We start from the raw sequence: 12144 nt of genomic DNA, 5'->3' as shown, positions 1-12144 counted from the left end.
TCAGTAGATGATCCTATAATTTACATATAAGGAATCTAATGAATGCATGCTGCAAGCAGTTTTCTGTTCTACAAATTTTAAAGAAGAAACAAAAGAAGCTTTAAAAACCAAGTCAAGATAAAATTTACCTTGATGTCACACAATCTCCCAGTATAACATAGTTTGGAGGAGCTTGAGGCCTCCAGAAGGTAAGGTTATTACGAGGCCCATTTTCTGCATAATATGTCCAAAAAGTAACGGTAAGAGACATCAAAGAGTAAATCAATTGCAAAAGTAGGTCTTACAACTCCATGGCAAACAAAGCTAACATGCTAGTATCAAATCCTCTAGTCAAAAAGATGAAAACCTTTTGGCGACACCCAAATTCGGTCATAGTTGATACAAGGCGCTAAAGGAACCGCATTCCCGAATTGTAATGCAGCAGCTGCCTGAGTCTGCAAGTTTAGTAAGAGAGAAATGGCACTCAAGGAAAGATGGAAGCATATATCTGTAGACATCAGAGACATATTGGTTTTCTCCTTCACGGATGTATACCCCCCAGAAATATCCACAGGATCCAGAATCATAAGACCAGAACCAGCCTCAACAGTCAGATCCTTCACCACCGCTCGAATCCAGGTATCATTGTCCTTTGTCGCATACCTGGTAAGCAAAACAGGTATCTGGGTAATTAGTATCCACTATTATATATCATTAAAAACAAATGGAGACAATGTTCTCAAGCCATAGGTCAAATCAACGTCGAAATTCACCTATTCATCTGGAAATGAAGTATTAGCAAAGGCAACAAAAGACTGAATAAAAGAAAGGACAAGAAAAAAAAAAGTTAAAAAGCTGTCTCACTCTCACCTAACAATATCTATGTGAGAGCTTCATCAAATCAAATTCATATTATTACATGATTAATTTAGAAAGAAATTATGGGAAAATTCAAAGAGTAAAAGGCTTGGAAATGTGAAGGGAAAACATTTTTATCAAACACGGTTGCCCTTGAAATACCCTCAGAAAATTGTAAAAAAAATAACCTAGCATTTGGATGCATATTCTCAAATTTCTTCATCTTATCCTCTCCATCATCCTTAAACAGTGTATTCTGTGGCCACAAAGACATACCTTGTCATCAGACAGCAGCATCCTGCTTTTCAGAAAATAGTAAGAGTAAATTGATGACTTTATCCCAGCATGTTTTTTTCTTTCAGGTTGAAATTACCTTTTTGTTTCAATACGATATATACACTTTATTGTAAGTTTTGATATGGACATATCTGTTATTGGATCTGCTCTGTCTTGTGGAATTCAGATTTCAGAGTCCTTGATTTCCATCCTAACGGTAGTTTTGAAAGCAGCCAATTGAGAAATAAAAGGAAAAAAATTGAAAACTTTAAATTTGAACTGGAAACTTGATATAAAGGAAAATACCTAATTGCAGTAAGGGAAATATTTAATGGAAATTTGAGGTATAAGCTTCAGAAACAACACATTGAGAAAAGGGATGCAGTACCAAAACAGGTTCAGAAAGTTCAACCACAGAAAAAAAGAAAAAAAAAAAGAATGCAAATTAATAAAATGGTATCTCTTACATGAAACTGAAATCCATTTTTGCGCGTAGAAGTTTTTCACCATATGAATCATCTAATGAAGATTTTGTGCCATCATAGAAGGTAAACTCAGGAGAAACAAGCTGCACATATAAATAATATAAAACATTGAATCAGATGAAAAAAAATAATCATAAAACAGAGCCAGATTTAAATGATTAAAAATATTAGCTAGTGATCATTGATAACTTACGGCATAACTCTTCGAATTGTGAATAAATTATGTGAGGATTCCTTGGCAAAGTTATCTAATAGCATGAAAAAGAGGGATACCTAGCATGTGATTGGCAATAAGGACTCTTAAATAAAACTAGCTAGGCCGAAAGTTCAGTTGGTACATTTGCATGCCAAAGGCCAATTCATCAAACTTTCAAATGAAGTTCCACATATAGGAATACTGCTAAAGGGAGGGAGTAGACCTTATACAACAACAATAGTTAAGCTTTAATCCCAAAATAATTGGGGTCAGCTATATGGAAACTTTTTCACCATTCAGCTCTGTTTAAAATCAAGAAGTAGCCTAATACAACAGCCAATAGCTCATAAAATTATAAGGACAGTTTAATTGGACAGGAAAATTTAGAAAGTGGCGAGAGAGAGAGAGAGAGAGAGAGAGAGAGTTATCTAATAGCATGAAAAAGAGGGATACCTAGCATGTGATTGGCAATAAGGACTCTTAAATAAAACTAGCTAGGCCGAAATTTCAGTTGGTACATTTGCATGCCAAAGGCCAATTCATCAAACTTTCAAATGAAGTTCCACATATAGGAATACTGCTAAAGGGAGGGAGTAGACCTTATACAACAACAATAGTTAAGCTTTAATCCCAAAATAATTGGGGTCAGCTATATGGAAACTTTTTCACCATTCAGCTCTGTTTAAAATCAAGGAGTAGCCTAATACAACAGCCAATAGCTCATAAAATTATAAGGACAGTTTAATTGGAAGGAAAATTTAGAAAGTGGCGAGAGAGAGAGAGAGAGAGGAAGAAAAGATGAAACAGAATTCATAGATCAGCATATTAAGGAAATGGGAATTTAGCTAAGAACTTAATTAGCTTACTAGTTAGGTCTAGTTGTTACTACTACCTCTATTATTAATGGGAGGAACTATAGTAGAACATCCATTGCCCATTTTAAAAGGTAATACCTCTCGCTTTTATTCGAAATTTCTTTTTTATGAAACCAACTTATTTCTCATCACTTGCCTTTTTCTTCCTTCACTAAAACTCTCTGGTCTCCGCATTCTCGAACTGAAAGTTGTTGTGGGGGAAAATTAGACACACAACAACCAAGCCCTAAGGGATGTTTTAAGAGCTTTGCTACAAAACACTTTGATTCAGTAGTCAGTAGTGACTGTTAGAAAATGTCTTGAAATGAATTGCCCCTAAAATAAAGCCAAAAGCCAACCATTTGGATGCTAGCTTTCAGTTTGAGTTGGGATCAAGCAAGCTGAATTTCTTGCATGCGAACGTAATGAAGAAAAAATCTTCTTGAAGAATTTGGAATCTGTTATTGAGTGGGAATCATGTGCCCAAGCACTACATGGTTATAAATAGCCGCCCTCTCGTGCAAATAGCCATATCAAGTAAAGCTTGTGTGCAACAAGCAAGACGGCAAGAGGCAAGCAAGCCAAGGGGTGAGAGAAAATTCACAAGTATAGTACAAAAACTTGAGCTTCAAAGCTTTAGTGAAGGAAAGATTTGAATATAGTAGTTTAATGCACATAGAGTAATTAGAGTGCCTTGTAAGATCTCCTATTTTCTTAGTGGAATTTTTCTGATTGTCTTCACCCATGGACTTATGCCTCAAGCCAAACCACGTTAAGTTATTGAAGTCTTATGTTATTTGTTTTTGTTAAATTTGAGCCAGGCCTAACTCACCCAAAAGCTAATTCAAGGGGGAGGATTGCCTATGGCTCATATAAGGGGCACATTACCCTTTTCCACAACCGATGTGGGATTCAACACACCCCCTCACGCCCAGAATTTTACTGGTGCGTTTGACACATTTATGGGAGGCCCAACATCGGATGGGGAGGCTCTGATACCATGTTAAATTTGGGCCAGGCCTAACTCACCCCAAAAGCTAGCTCAAGAGAGAGGATTGCCTATGGCCCATATAAGGGGCACATTACCCCTTTCCACAACCGATGTGAGATTCAACAGTTTTGGCCATTTAGTATGGCACCTATTGACATTGATGAAGTCCTGGAAGTGATTTCTGCAATAGTGACCAAAACCATATGGAAAAAAAGAAAAAAAAAAGAATTTTGGAACATTTTAGTTTGTTGAAAGAACTTTTCCTCATAAGTGTGAATTTTGTTCTTTGAACAATAAGATGTCTTGAATTGTAAATTTCTGGAAGCAACATCTTCTACCAAGCGCTGTAGAAATCAGTATTTCACGTGTGAAAGAAAACAACAAGGAAACAAGCTAGCAGTGCGAGCACCCAAAATGTCATATTTGTAAATATGCAAAGCAGCTAGAAAGCAGAAATTAATATGACAATGTACAAAGTAAACAATGTTATTATAGTAGATTAGAGCTCCAACAGAACCACAAAGGAGTAAAATAGTGAAAGAAAACAAACCATAACAAGTTACCTGGGCTTCAAAAGTGAAACTCTGCATTCCATTTGAATCATTTTGAGTGTCAGAAATATTCAAGATGTCAGAAGGTCTATGCATGTCATCCAGAACGTTCTTGTCATCACCAGTTGAAGAATTGTCAACCAACAAAATGTCAACACCATCTTCCATGGAAACCGAGTAACTGCTATCATTACTCAAGTATACATACTTCCTCAAAAGGGAACCATTCTGATGAAACAAGGATTAACAAAGCATCATATTTACAAAATGTCAGCAGTTCAATTGCTTGTGATTCAAAATTAAGAAGCAGCACCTTAAGCACATACCACAAAAGCCCAGAAAAATATATTTAAAAAGGTATTAATAAATGGGTAAATATTCATCTTGTTCTTTCTTTATAGTTTTAACAATAAAAGAAAATTAACGGTATTAATTTTCTGAAATACATTCAAAAGACAAAAGATAACTTCAATAAATAACTCCATTTGCACAGCCATCCCACAGCTTAAAGGATAAAGAACTATGCTCATTATTTTGAAGCTCAGAAAATAACCACCAAATAAAACAATATGCTGGAGACTACGGGTGTTCAATGGTTGGTTTGGATCAAGTTTGAATCCAAACCATTTTCATCCATCATAACACATAATTATTTGGTTTTGTAACCAAATTCAATCCAATCCCTATATTTTATTCATTGGTTAACCATTCAAATTCAAATCATCTAATAACCTCATACCCCATCAACTATTAAAATAAATTTTTACTAATTAATATTATACTAATTATGAAATACAATAAAAAATCATTCTCGTCTCAACTGCAAATCTGTTAATATAATAAAAGCACAACTGAAAAATATAAATTAGAAAGTATCATAGTAATTAAATGAAAATAAAATAATTAAATATAGATGTTACATTTCAAATAATAAAGAAGCAAAAAAATATATAATTAATTTTAAAAATTATGCAAATTTAAAACTTGTCTACTAAAAAAAGGTTAACTTCAAAATAAAAATTATAACTTTAATTTTAACTTTTCAGAAATTAAGAAAATTAAAATAAAAAATTGAAATAATTTCTGCATATTATTTTAATTTTTCTTAAAATGTGACTAATTTTAATTTTGTAGAAATTAAAAAATAAGATATATTTTGCATATTATTTTAACTCTTTTTTTAGAAACGTGGCGGCTATCAAACTTTGCACCAATTAAACAATTAAAATAATTTCTATATATTAATTTAACTTTTTTCAGAAATATGACTAATTTTAATTTTGCAGAAATTTTAAAAAAAAATCATTTATGTACATTATTTTAACTTTTTTCATAAATGTGACTAATTTTAATTTTTCAGAAATTAAAAATAAAAATAATTGAATTGAAATAAATTCTTAGTAATAATAGAAATACAAAAAAATCTAATTAATATTATATTCAAACCAAACACAAAAATTAAGAGAAGGTAAAGTTACAATTAGAATGTATAGTTGGATATAAAATAGTTATTTGTTGGTTGGATAAAATATCCAAACTTATCCAACATAACTATTTAACCAAGTTTGTTGGTTTGAATTGGGTTGGATTTCATGGATTGGTTGAACACCCCTACTGGAGACTATTTTACTGAAATTATCACAGGTAATTACATGTTTTTCTAATCAGATACTGAGTTGCACATAAGGTGCTTTTGACTTTTACAAAAAAAAAGTGTACGTAAGATTCTTCTGATTAAGAGACCACAAGCTGAACATAAGGTATAAAGTGTATAATAAAAGTTAACAATCATCTCTCATCATCAATCCTCCAAGTTGAGCATTCTAATCCCCACTTTATACATAAAGAACAACAGAAAGGAAAAAGATATGTCAATCTGCATAAAAGTGAGATAATATACAAAAAAGTGGAAAGTATGAAGTACCTCAATCTTTATGTTAACAAACTTCAGCCTCTTGCCACGCCCAATTATTATAATGGGTTGGGATCTCACAGAATTGAATTTCATATTGGTTTCTTCACTTAGACAGATAACTTTTCCACAACCATCATATGTATACTCATCGACTCCCTTGGCATCCACTATTAACTGCCTGCTTGGAGACAAGTGCACCACATCCTCCCTCTGTTTGTAAACAGATTCCGAGAGTACTATGCTATTGCTTCTACAGATGGGATCTTTCTTAGGATCCATAGCTTCCTCCCGTCCAGTTATTGTGCCCAATGCTGGCACAAAAAACTCTCCTATTGCTAGAAGAAAATCTGGTACAACAAGGACAAGAGGCTGCTGAACCCGAACCACACATGATTGGGAGGAAAGTCGCCATCTGTAATCCATCAAAAACATCGTTGAATATGGTACATCCATGTCAAGGACAGAGACAGATTGCATTCTCCTAAAGCTGGCCCTGTTTGGCAAGTGTGGAAAATTTCCACTAGAAACTTGTTTGGAAACATCAGTAGATGACCCAAGCATCAAGCGCATTTCAGGTTTGGTATCAGGGCGATTATCCAATATAGAAAATTTAGGAATAGTTATATAGAGATCTGTTTCAGACAATGAAGATGTCCGGTACGATACCCATAGACCTTCCAGCTGAAAAATGCACACAATTAGGATTTAGGACACAAAAGTATAGATCATATAACATCAAATAGAAAAGATGGATACAAAAGCAAAATTGTGCAGCACGTTTGTGATATCAAATGAATGTTAGTGGATGAATAAGACTCACAGCAATATGAGCTAATGGTGCCTCACGAATGCCATTGCACAGCTCCAACAGTGCATAATTAATATCAACTGCCATTATGTTGACAGTTTGTGATAATAGGATTTGACTATTCATGTTGACCTTGTCTACCAGCATCCGCATTGTATCCCCCGTACCATCTTTACTACCACGAAAACTTGGAGGAAGCCTGGGCTCTTCATTTAAATTCATGGAAGTACAATTTAGAATTACATTGTATTCTTTATCAGACATGACACCATGGAGGAAATCCACCTGCTCAAAGATTTGCAAAAAAGTTGCCACACAAATGAAACACAGAACATGGAGAAAAAAAAAAAAACAACTGATTACTGAGAAACAATAGAAGCCATCAATCAATAAAGTTCAGTTCCCTTGAGATAGAAGGTGAAGAAACATGTTTACAGAATGTGCAATGCAGAAGCAGGAAGCCAAGATGGATGTGAGAAAGTTCAAGAAACGGTAAACAAAGGAATGGTTTTGAAAAATGGTAAAAAAAAACTGCATATGCTGAGGATAGCTGGGACGGGCAATGGAGATAGTTAGCCATGTACAGCACAAACCTATAGATACACCAATGCAGAACATTAAGCATTCTAAGTTAAACCAGTGACAAAACAAGGTTCCAAAAGACAACAATTAGCAAGTAAGATGGATTTGTTGTTAATAAAATCCTTTAATTGAACCAGAGAGAAAATCCACATTAACCACTGCATTGAAAATAAAAGGAGCTGAAAGGTTTCACACATGGTTTTAAATTGTGGTTGCAGCTGTGTTAGCGGTCCCTGTCACAGACAAGGATAACAGGCATGTAATGGCATAATGTAACAGTAATGGCCAGATACTATAATTTTTATAAAAAATTTCAAAAGTTCGTGAAATGAGTAGTTATTGGTAGATACAAGTAAAATTAAGATAAACAACAATATAATAAGCATAAATACATCAAATAAATACATTACAATATCAATCTTAAATATCATTAGCATTAATTAATTTATAGCCAAAATAATTGTGCAGATGGTAAATAACTAACCTTATTACCACCATAACAAATTAATTATTTTTAATTGTTAAAATCATATTTTTATTAAAAAATTACAGAATATCTTTTTTCAATATTTTAAACTTAACCTATTCATAAAATATGAAAATTATTTTTTTTGAGAAAAATGTGTTGTATTATAACCAAGATAAGCATTAAACTTAATATTAATTTTTAAACTTCACTAATATTTGCTAATGCTAAATATAATTTTGGACTTGGGAAAAGTAAATTTACTAATAAGTTAAAAACTTCTAATTTAATAGTAAGTTTAAAATTTATTTGATGAAAAAACGACTCACCTTTTACAAGCACCAGCTGTGAAATAGAGATATTTATGATGATTCTTAGCTTAAAAGGAGAGATTTGTAGAACTAGAAGAGAAATTCGAGTAAAATTTTGAGAGAATATGATAAAAACTACAAATTTGGACGGCTAAAACACTTCGAAATGAAAAAGAAAGGAAGAAAATGGGGGATGCATATGACTTTTAGCAAATTCATCATTGAGATAAAGGCTGTTTACTGTTACTGTTACTTAACAATGAATAGGGACCATTATTATTACATAACGATGGCAATAGCCGTTACCTATAATACAACTCATAGGATGCCTTTAAATAGCAAGGTAACGGATAATGGACTCCACAAAAACCCATAAAAAATAGTCGTTATGTTATTTACACCATGGTTTACCATTCGAAAATTGGCAAACCACCAGAAGAATTTTTTTTTTTCAAGAAAATAAAACAAATGGGAATAGAACTTTGAATAAAGAAATACGATAAATAAAGTATTCCACCTTTACTTCCAGAGAAAATGTTGGAACTTTCCTAAAAACATCTCGCAAACTGCGGCGCACATAAATATCAAATCCTTTTCCTTCCTGTATCATTGGCTTACCCACACAACCATCAACTCCTACAGACATGTTGATTCCCAGAATCTGAAATTTAAGGCAGTGCACTACAATTCAGAAACTGGTATTGGAAGTTTAACAAAGAGTCGACCAAAGATATATATGTATAAACCTTAGCATGAAGAACATCCATGTGGACAGCTGAAGGATCTTTCTCTGGGCAGCCATGCCAACTAAATTCATTTGTGATCTCTAACTGACCCAGATCAAGTTGAATAAAACTGCGATTATCATGGATATAGAAAGAATGGTGACATCAAACAGCTTAAGCAACTATAGAAAAACATAAAAACCCAGAGTTCCAAATAAAAGCAAGAAAACCAGGCACCAGGACCTTTTAAAGTTGAAAGGACAACAAAGAGATAGATTGAAAGGAGTTAAACATCATAACATCATATGAGGCAAGCAATTAGGCAGATTTTAAACCTCCATCAAATAAAAATAGTTTAAATGAAACTCAATAACCCTTAAACAAAATTCAAAATGCTTGATAGAAGAAAAGGAGAAGATATCCCCAATGCAAGAAATGTCTGCATTATATGACATTGTAGGCACGTTGATAACAAATCATATTTGTAGCAAAGAAAGATATGAAATCAACTACTCAATTTTCAATACTATAATTGTCAGTAAGCTGGTCATAAAAGAAAAAAGAGTTTCTCACTGACTAAACCCCTACATATTTCATGTTAAGTTCTTTTAGCAACATTTCAACTAAAACTTTCCAAGTCAGTTCAGTGAATATTACATAAGAACAACTAAAATGCAAATCTACATACTCTTTGCTCACGGAATTCCTGGGAACAATGATAATTGGAGTGTCAAGTGACAGGTCCAGCTTTAATGCAGTTGCTCCATCAATCTCACACTTCTGAATTAACCACTCAAAATCTCCAACTTTATCAACAAGTTTAATTGCTTCTTCAGTATGTGGAGTTGCAAGTTCCATAAAATACACAGTTATCTGCAGAACAAAGTAGTCCGAAATAATTTAAGTTCAAAACACAACCTTTCTAGACGGTAATAAAGTGAATGAAATAAGTAAATCCACTTCAGTAGAAAAAATGCCTTGACCTCCTCCCGCTATTCTTAACTCTCTTCCATAGTAAAAAATAGAAATATGACTCAATTTTTCTTAAATGCAGAAATTACATAAAAAATTATTGTAAGTGCTAATGATTTGCAATGGTTAACCACAAAATTGATTCGCATATGGAGGATCAGGAATGCTAACACTAAGCCTAGAGTACCAGCAATATTCCAACATACCTCTTGGACAAACCTATAGAGGAAAATTATGCGCACAGCAGATAGTCGACCACTCAAACTGTAATCATATCCTTCATAATCGTCATCTTCAGCACAATATGAACTAAACTTGATCTGGTTCCAGAAACAAAGAGCATCTATGTGTAACTAGAAGTTATATAATACCATAGTACTAAAGCCAACATAAACTCAAGTAACTACCTTTATAAGGGATTCAAGCCCTGGATTACGTATATCACAAAGCCAACTCCAAGAGTGATCATCTCCAAGTGACATATCACAGAGTCTGAAATTTCCTAATGTGCCTTCAATAGAAAGAGAACCAGGATGGATCTTGAAGAAACAATTAAATATAATCAGATATAACAGCTGGCACAAGCATAAGGATCGAAAAGGCATGAAAAAAAAAAAGCCCCATGAATAGAAGTGATAATTCAATTTAACTATAGAGGAAATACAAAATTATAGAACTTTACAGTGGAGTTCTAATTTCATTATTGATGGTAGTCTCCACACCTTAAGATCCAACAGGAACCTTTCTTGCACAAGCATAGCAAGCTGAGAACCATCCTCTTTGTTGAGAAAGACGGTGACACTGTCAATCTTCATGTTCAAATAAAATACAACACGATGTTTACCATATCCCAGTAAACCTTTAACAAGCCCTTTATCTTCAGCCTTTTCTTTGTTCATCAACGATTTATCATCTGAGATTCCATCCACATCTACATTACTTTGCACAGGATTCCCACTACTTAGATCACAGCCAAAACCAATTAAAGCAACAAGTGTAGGCCTGTTGCAGAAGAATTCTAGTTTGGACATGCAAATACTCATCTGAAGTTTTCAAAAGTACACATCAGTATGGAAATATAACCATTGACAAGGAATTGTAACACAAATGCTTGATAACCAAGCTTGGTACCTGTGTATCTACACCATCATAAGCAGAAGAAGAGGAGCTCCTAGTTGAAAACGTCATAGATACAAAATCCAAAGTATCACCACCCTGTGCCTCATAAAATGTCTCATTAGAAATGCTATTTCCTTGTAAAAGTTCCTGTTCAAGAATTAAGGCTTCAGCAGACTCAAATTCTGAGGAGTCACCAATAGTTCCAACTTTCCCAGAATGAGACACATTTATTCTAGGCGAAAAAACACCGGGATCTGATGCAGACGAGAAGTCTGGCAAAGCATCCGTAAAAGTATCATCATCATCATGAGGTGCCACAGAGATCTCTCTTCCTTCAATGCTACGAGGGCTAGGACTAGGAGTTGCCAGTGTCTTATCATTCTTCAGCACAGAGCAGGCCAAATACTGTGGACTCATAGACTGACAACCTTGAAGTTCATCTTTAATTATCAATGAGTGCAACTTCATCTTGACTGTCAGGTCACCCTCTGAACGAATCATATGCACCTGCAATCATTATGATTGAATGTGCATAGCAACAAATAAACATGAAAAAATATATATGTATATATATATCACATTTAATTGTTCAATTACACTGCAGAGTTCAACAGAGAGGAAGGATGAAGGCACAAGTCTTAACACAACTGGCACTTCATGAAAGCCAAAAACACAGTCTTGTTGTTAGCCTTCAAACTCAATAATTTGGCTAGACACTTTCAAGATCACCATTACACACACCCACGAACAAATAATATGCAGACCAAGTAAAGAAAAAATACCAGCAAGAAAGACCCCTTGCACCTCCTTTGATAGCCAATTGCAATTCATATCTCAGGTAATCAAAATTTTAAATGCTAATTTTGTGAATGGAGAATCAAGAATGTAATCAAATCAAATCAAATCATAAATTTGGTATGAATTCTCAAAATTAAAACTAATAATATATTCATGTAGAACAAATAAATACCTTAATTAAAAACATAATTTATTTTACAAGAATTAAATAGATCATGTAATATAACCATTACTATTGTTAAATATATATATATATAT

General features: G+C 33.6%; 1 protein-coding gene across 6 annotated transcripts in view; it reads right to left on the bottom strand.

Annotated features, from left to right (window-relative positions):
* LOC110610326 overlaps positions 1-12144 on the bottom strand; it is a 52843-nt gene that overhangs the window by 19654 nt on the left and 21045 nt on the right. For all 6 annotated transcript variants that reach the window (XM_043955229.1, XM_021750197.2, XM_021750194.2 and 3 more), the window contains 13 exons: positions 11101-11595; positions 10692-11012; positions 10377-10508; positions 10176-10289; positions 9686-9870; positions 9019-9127; positions 8790-8933; positions 6926-7198; positions 6115-6786; positions 4203-4418; positions 1581-1681; positions 347-642; positions 129-213 (listed from right to left, as the gene is read on the bottom strand). In XM_043955229.1, coding sequence (XP_043811164.1) covers positions 129-213; positions 347-642; positions 1581-1681; positions 4203-4418; positions 6115-6786; positions 6926-7198; positions 8790-8933; positions 9019-9127; positions 9686-9870; positions 10176-10289; positions 10377-10508; positions 10692-11012; positions 11101-11595 — 3143 coding nt within the window. The remainder of the gene's footprint in view (positions 1-128; positions 214-346; positions 643-1580; positions 1682-4202; positions 4419-6114; positions 6787-6925; positions 7199-8789; positions 8934-9018; positions 9128-9685; positions 9871-10175; positions 10290-10376; positions 10509-10691; positions 11013-11100; positions 11596-12144) is intronic.

Source organism: Manihot esculenta, chromosome 3 (genome assembly GCF_001659605.2).
Source record: "Manihot esculenta cultivar AM560-2 chromosome 3, M.esculenta_v8, whole genome shotgun sequence".
Lineage (NCBI taxonomy): Eukaryota > Viridiplantae > Streptophyta > Magnoliopsida > Malpighiales > Euphorbiaceae > Manihot > Manihot esculenta.
Note: the sequence above shows the minus strand (reverse complement) of the source record. Positions and strands in the feature narration are given on the sequence as shown.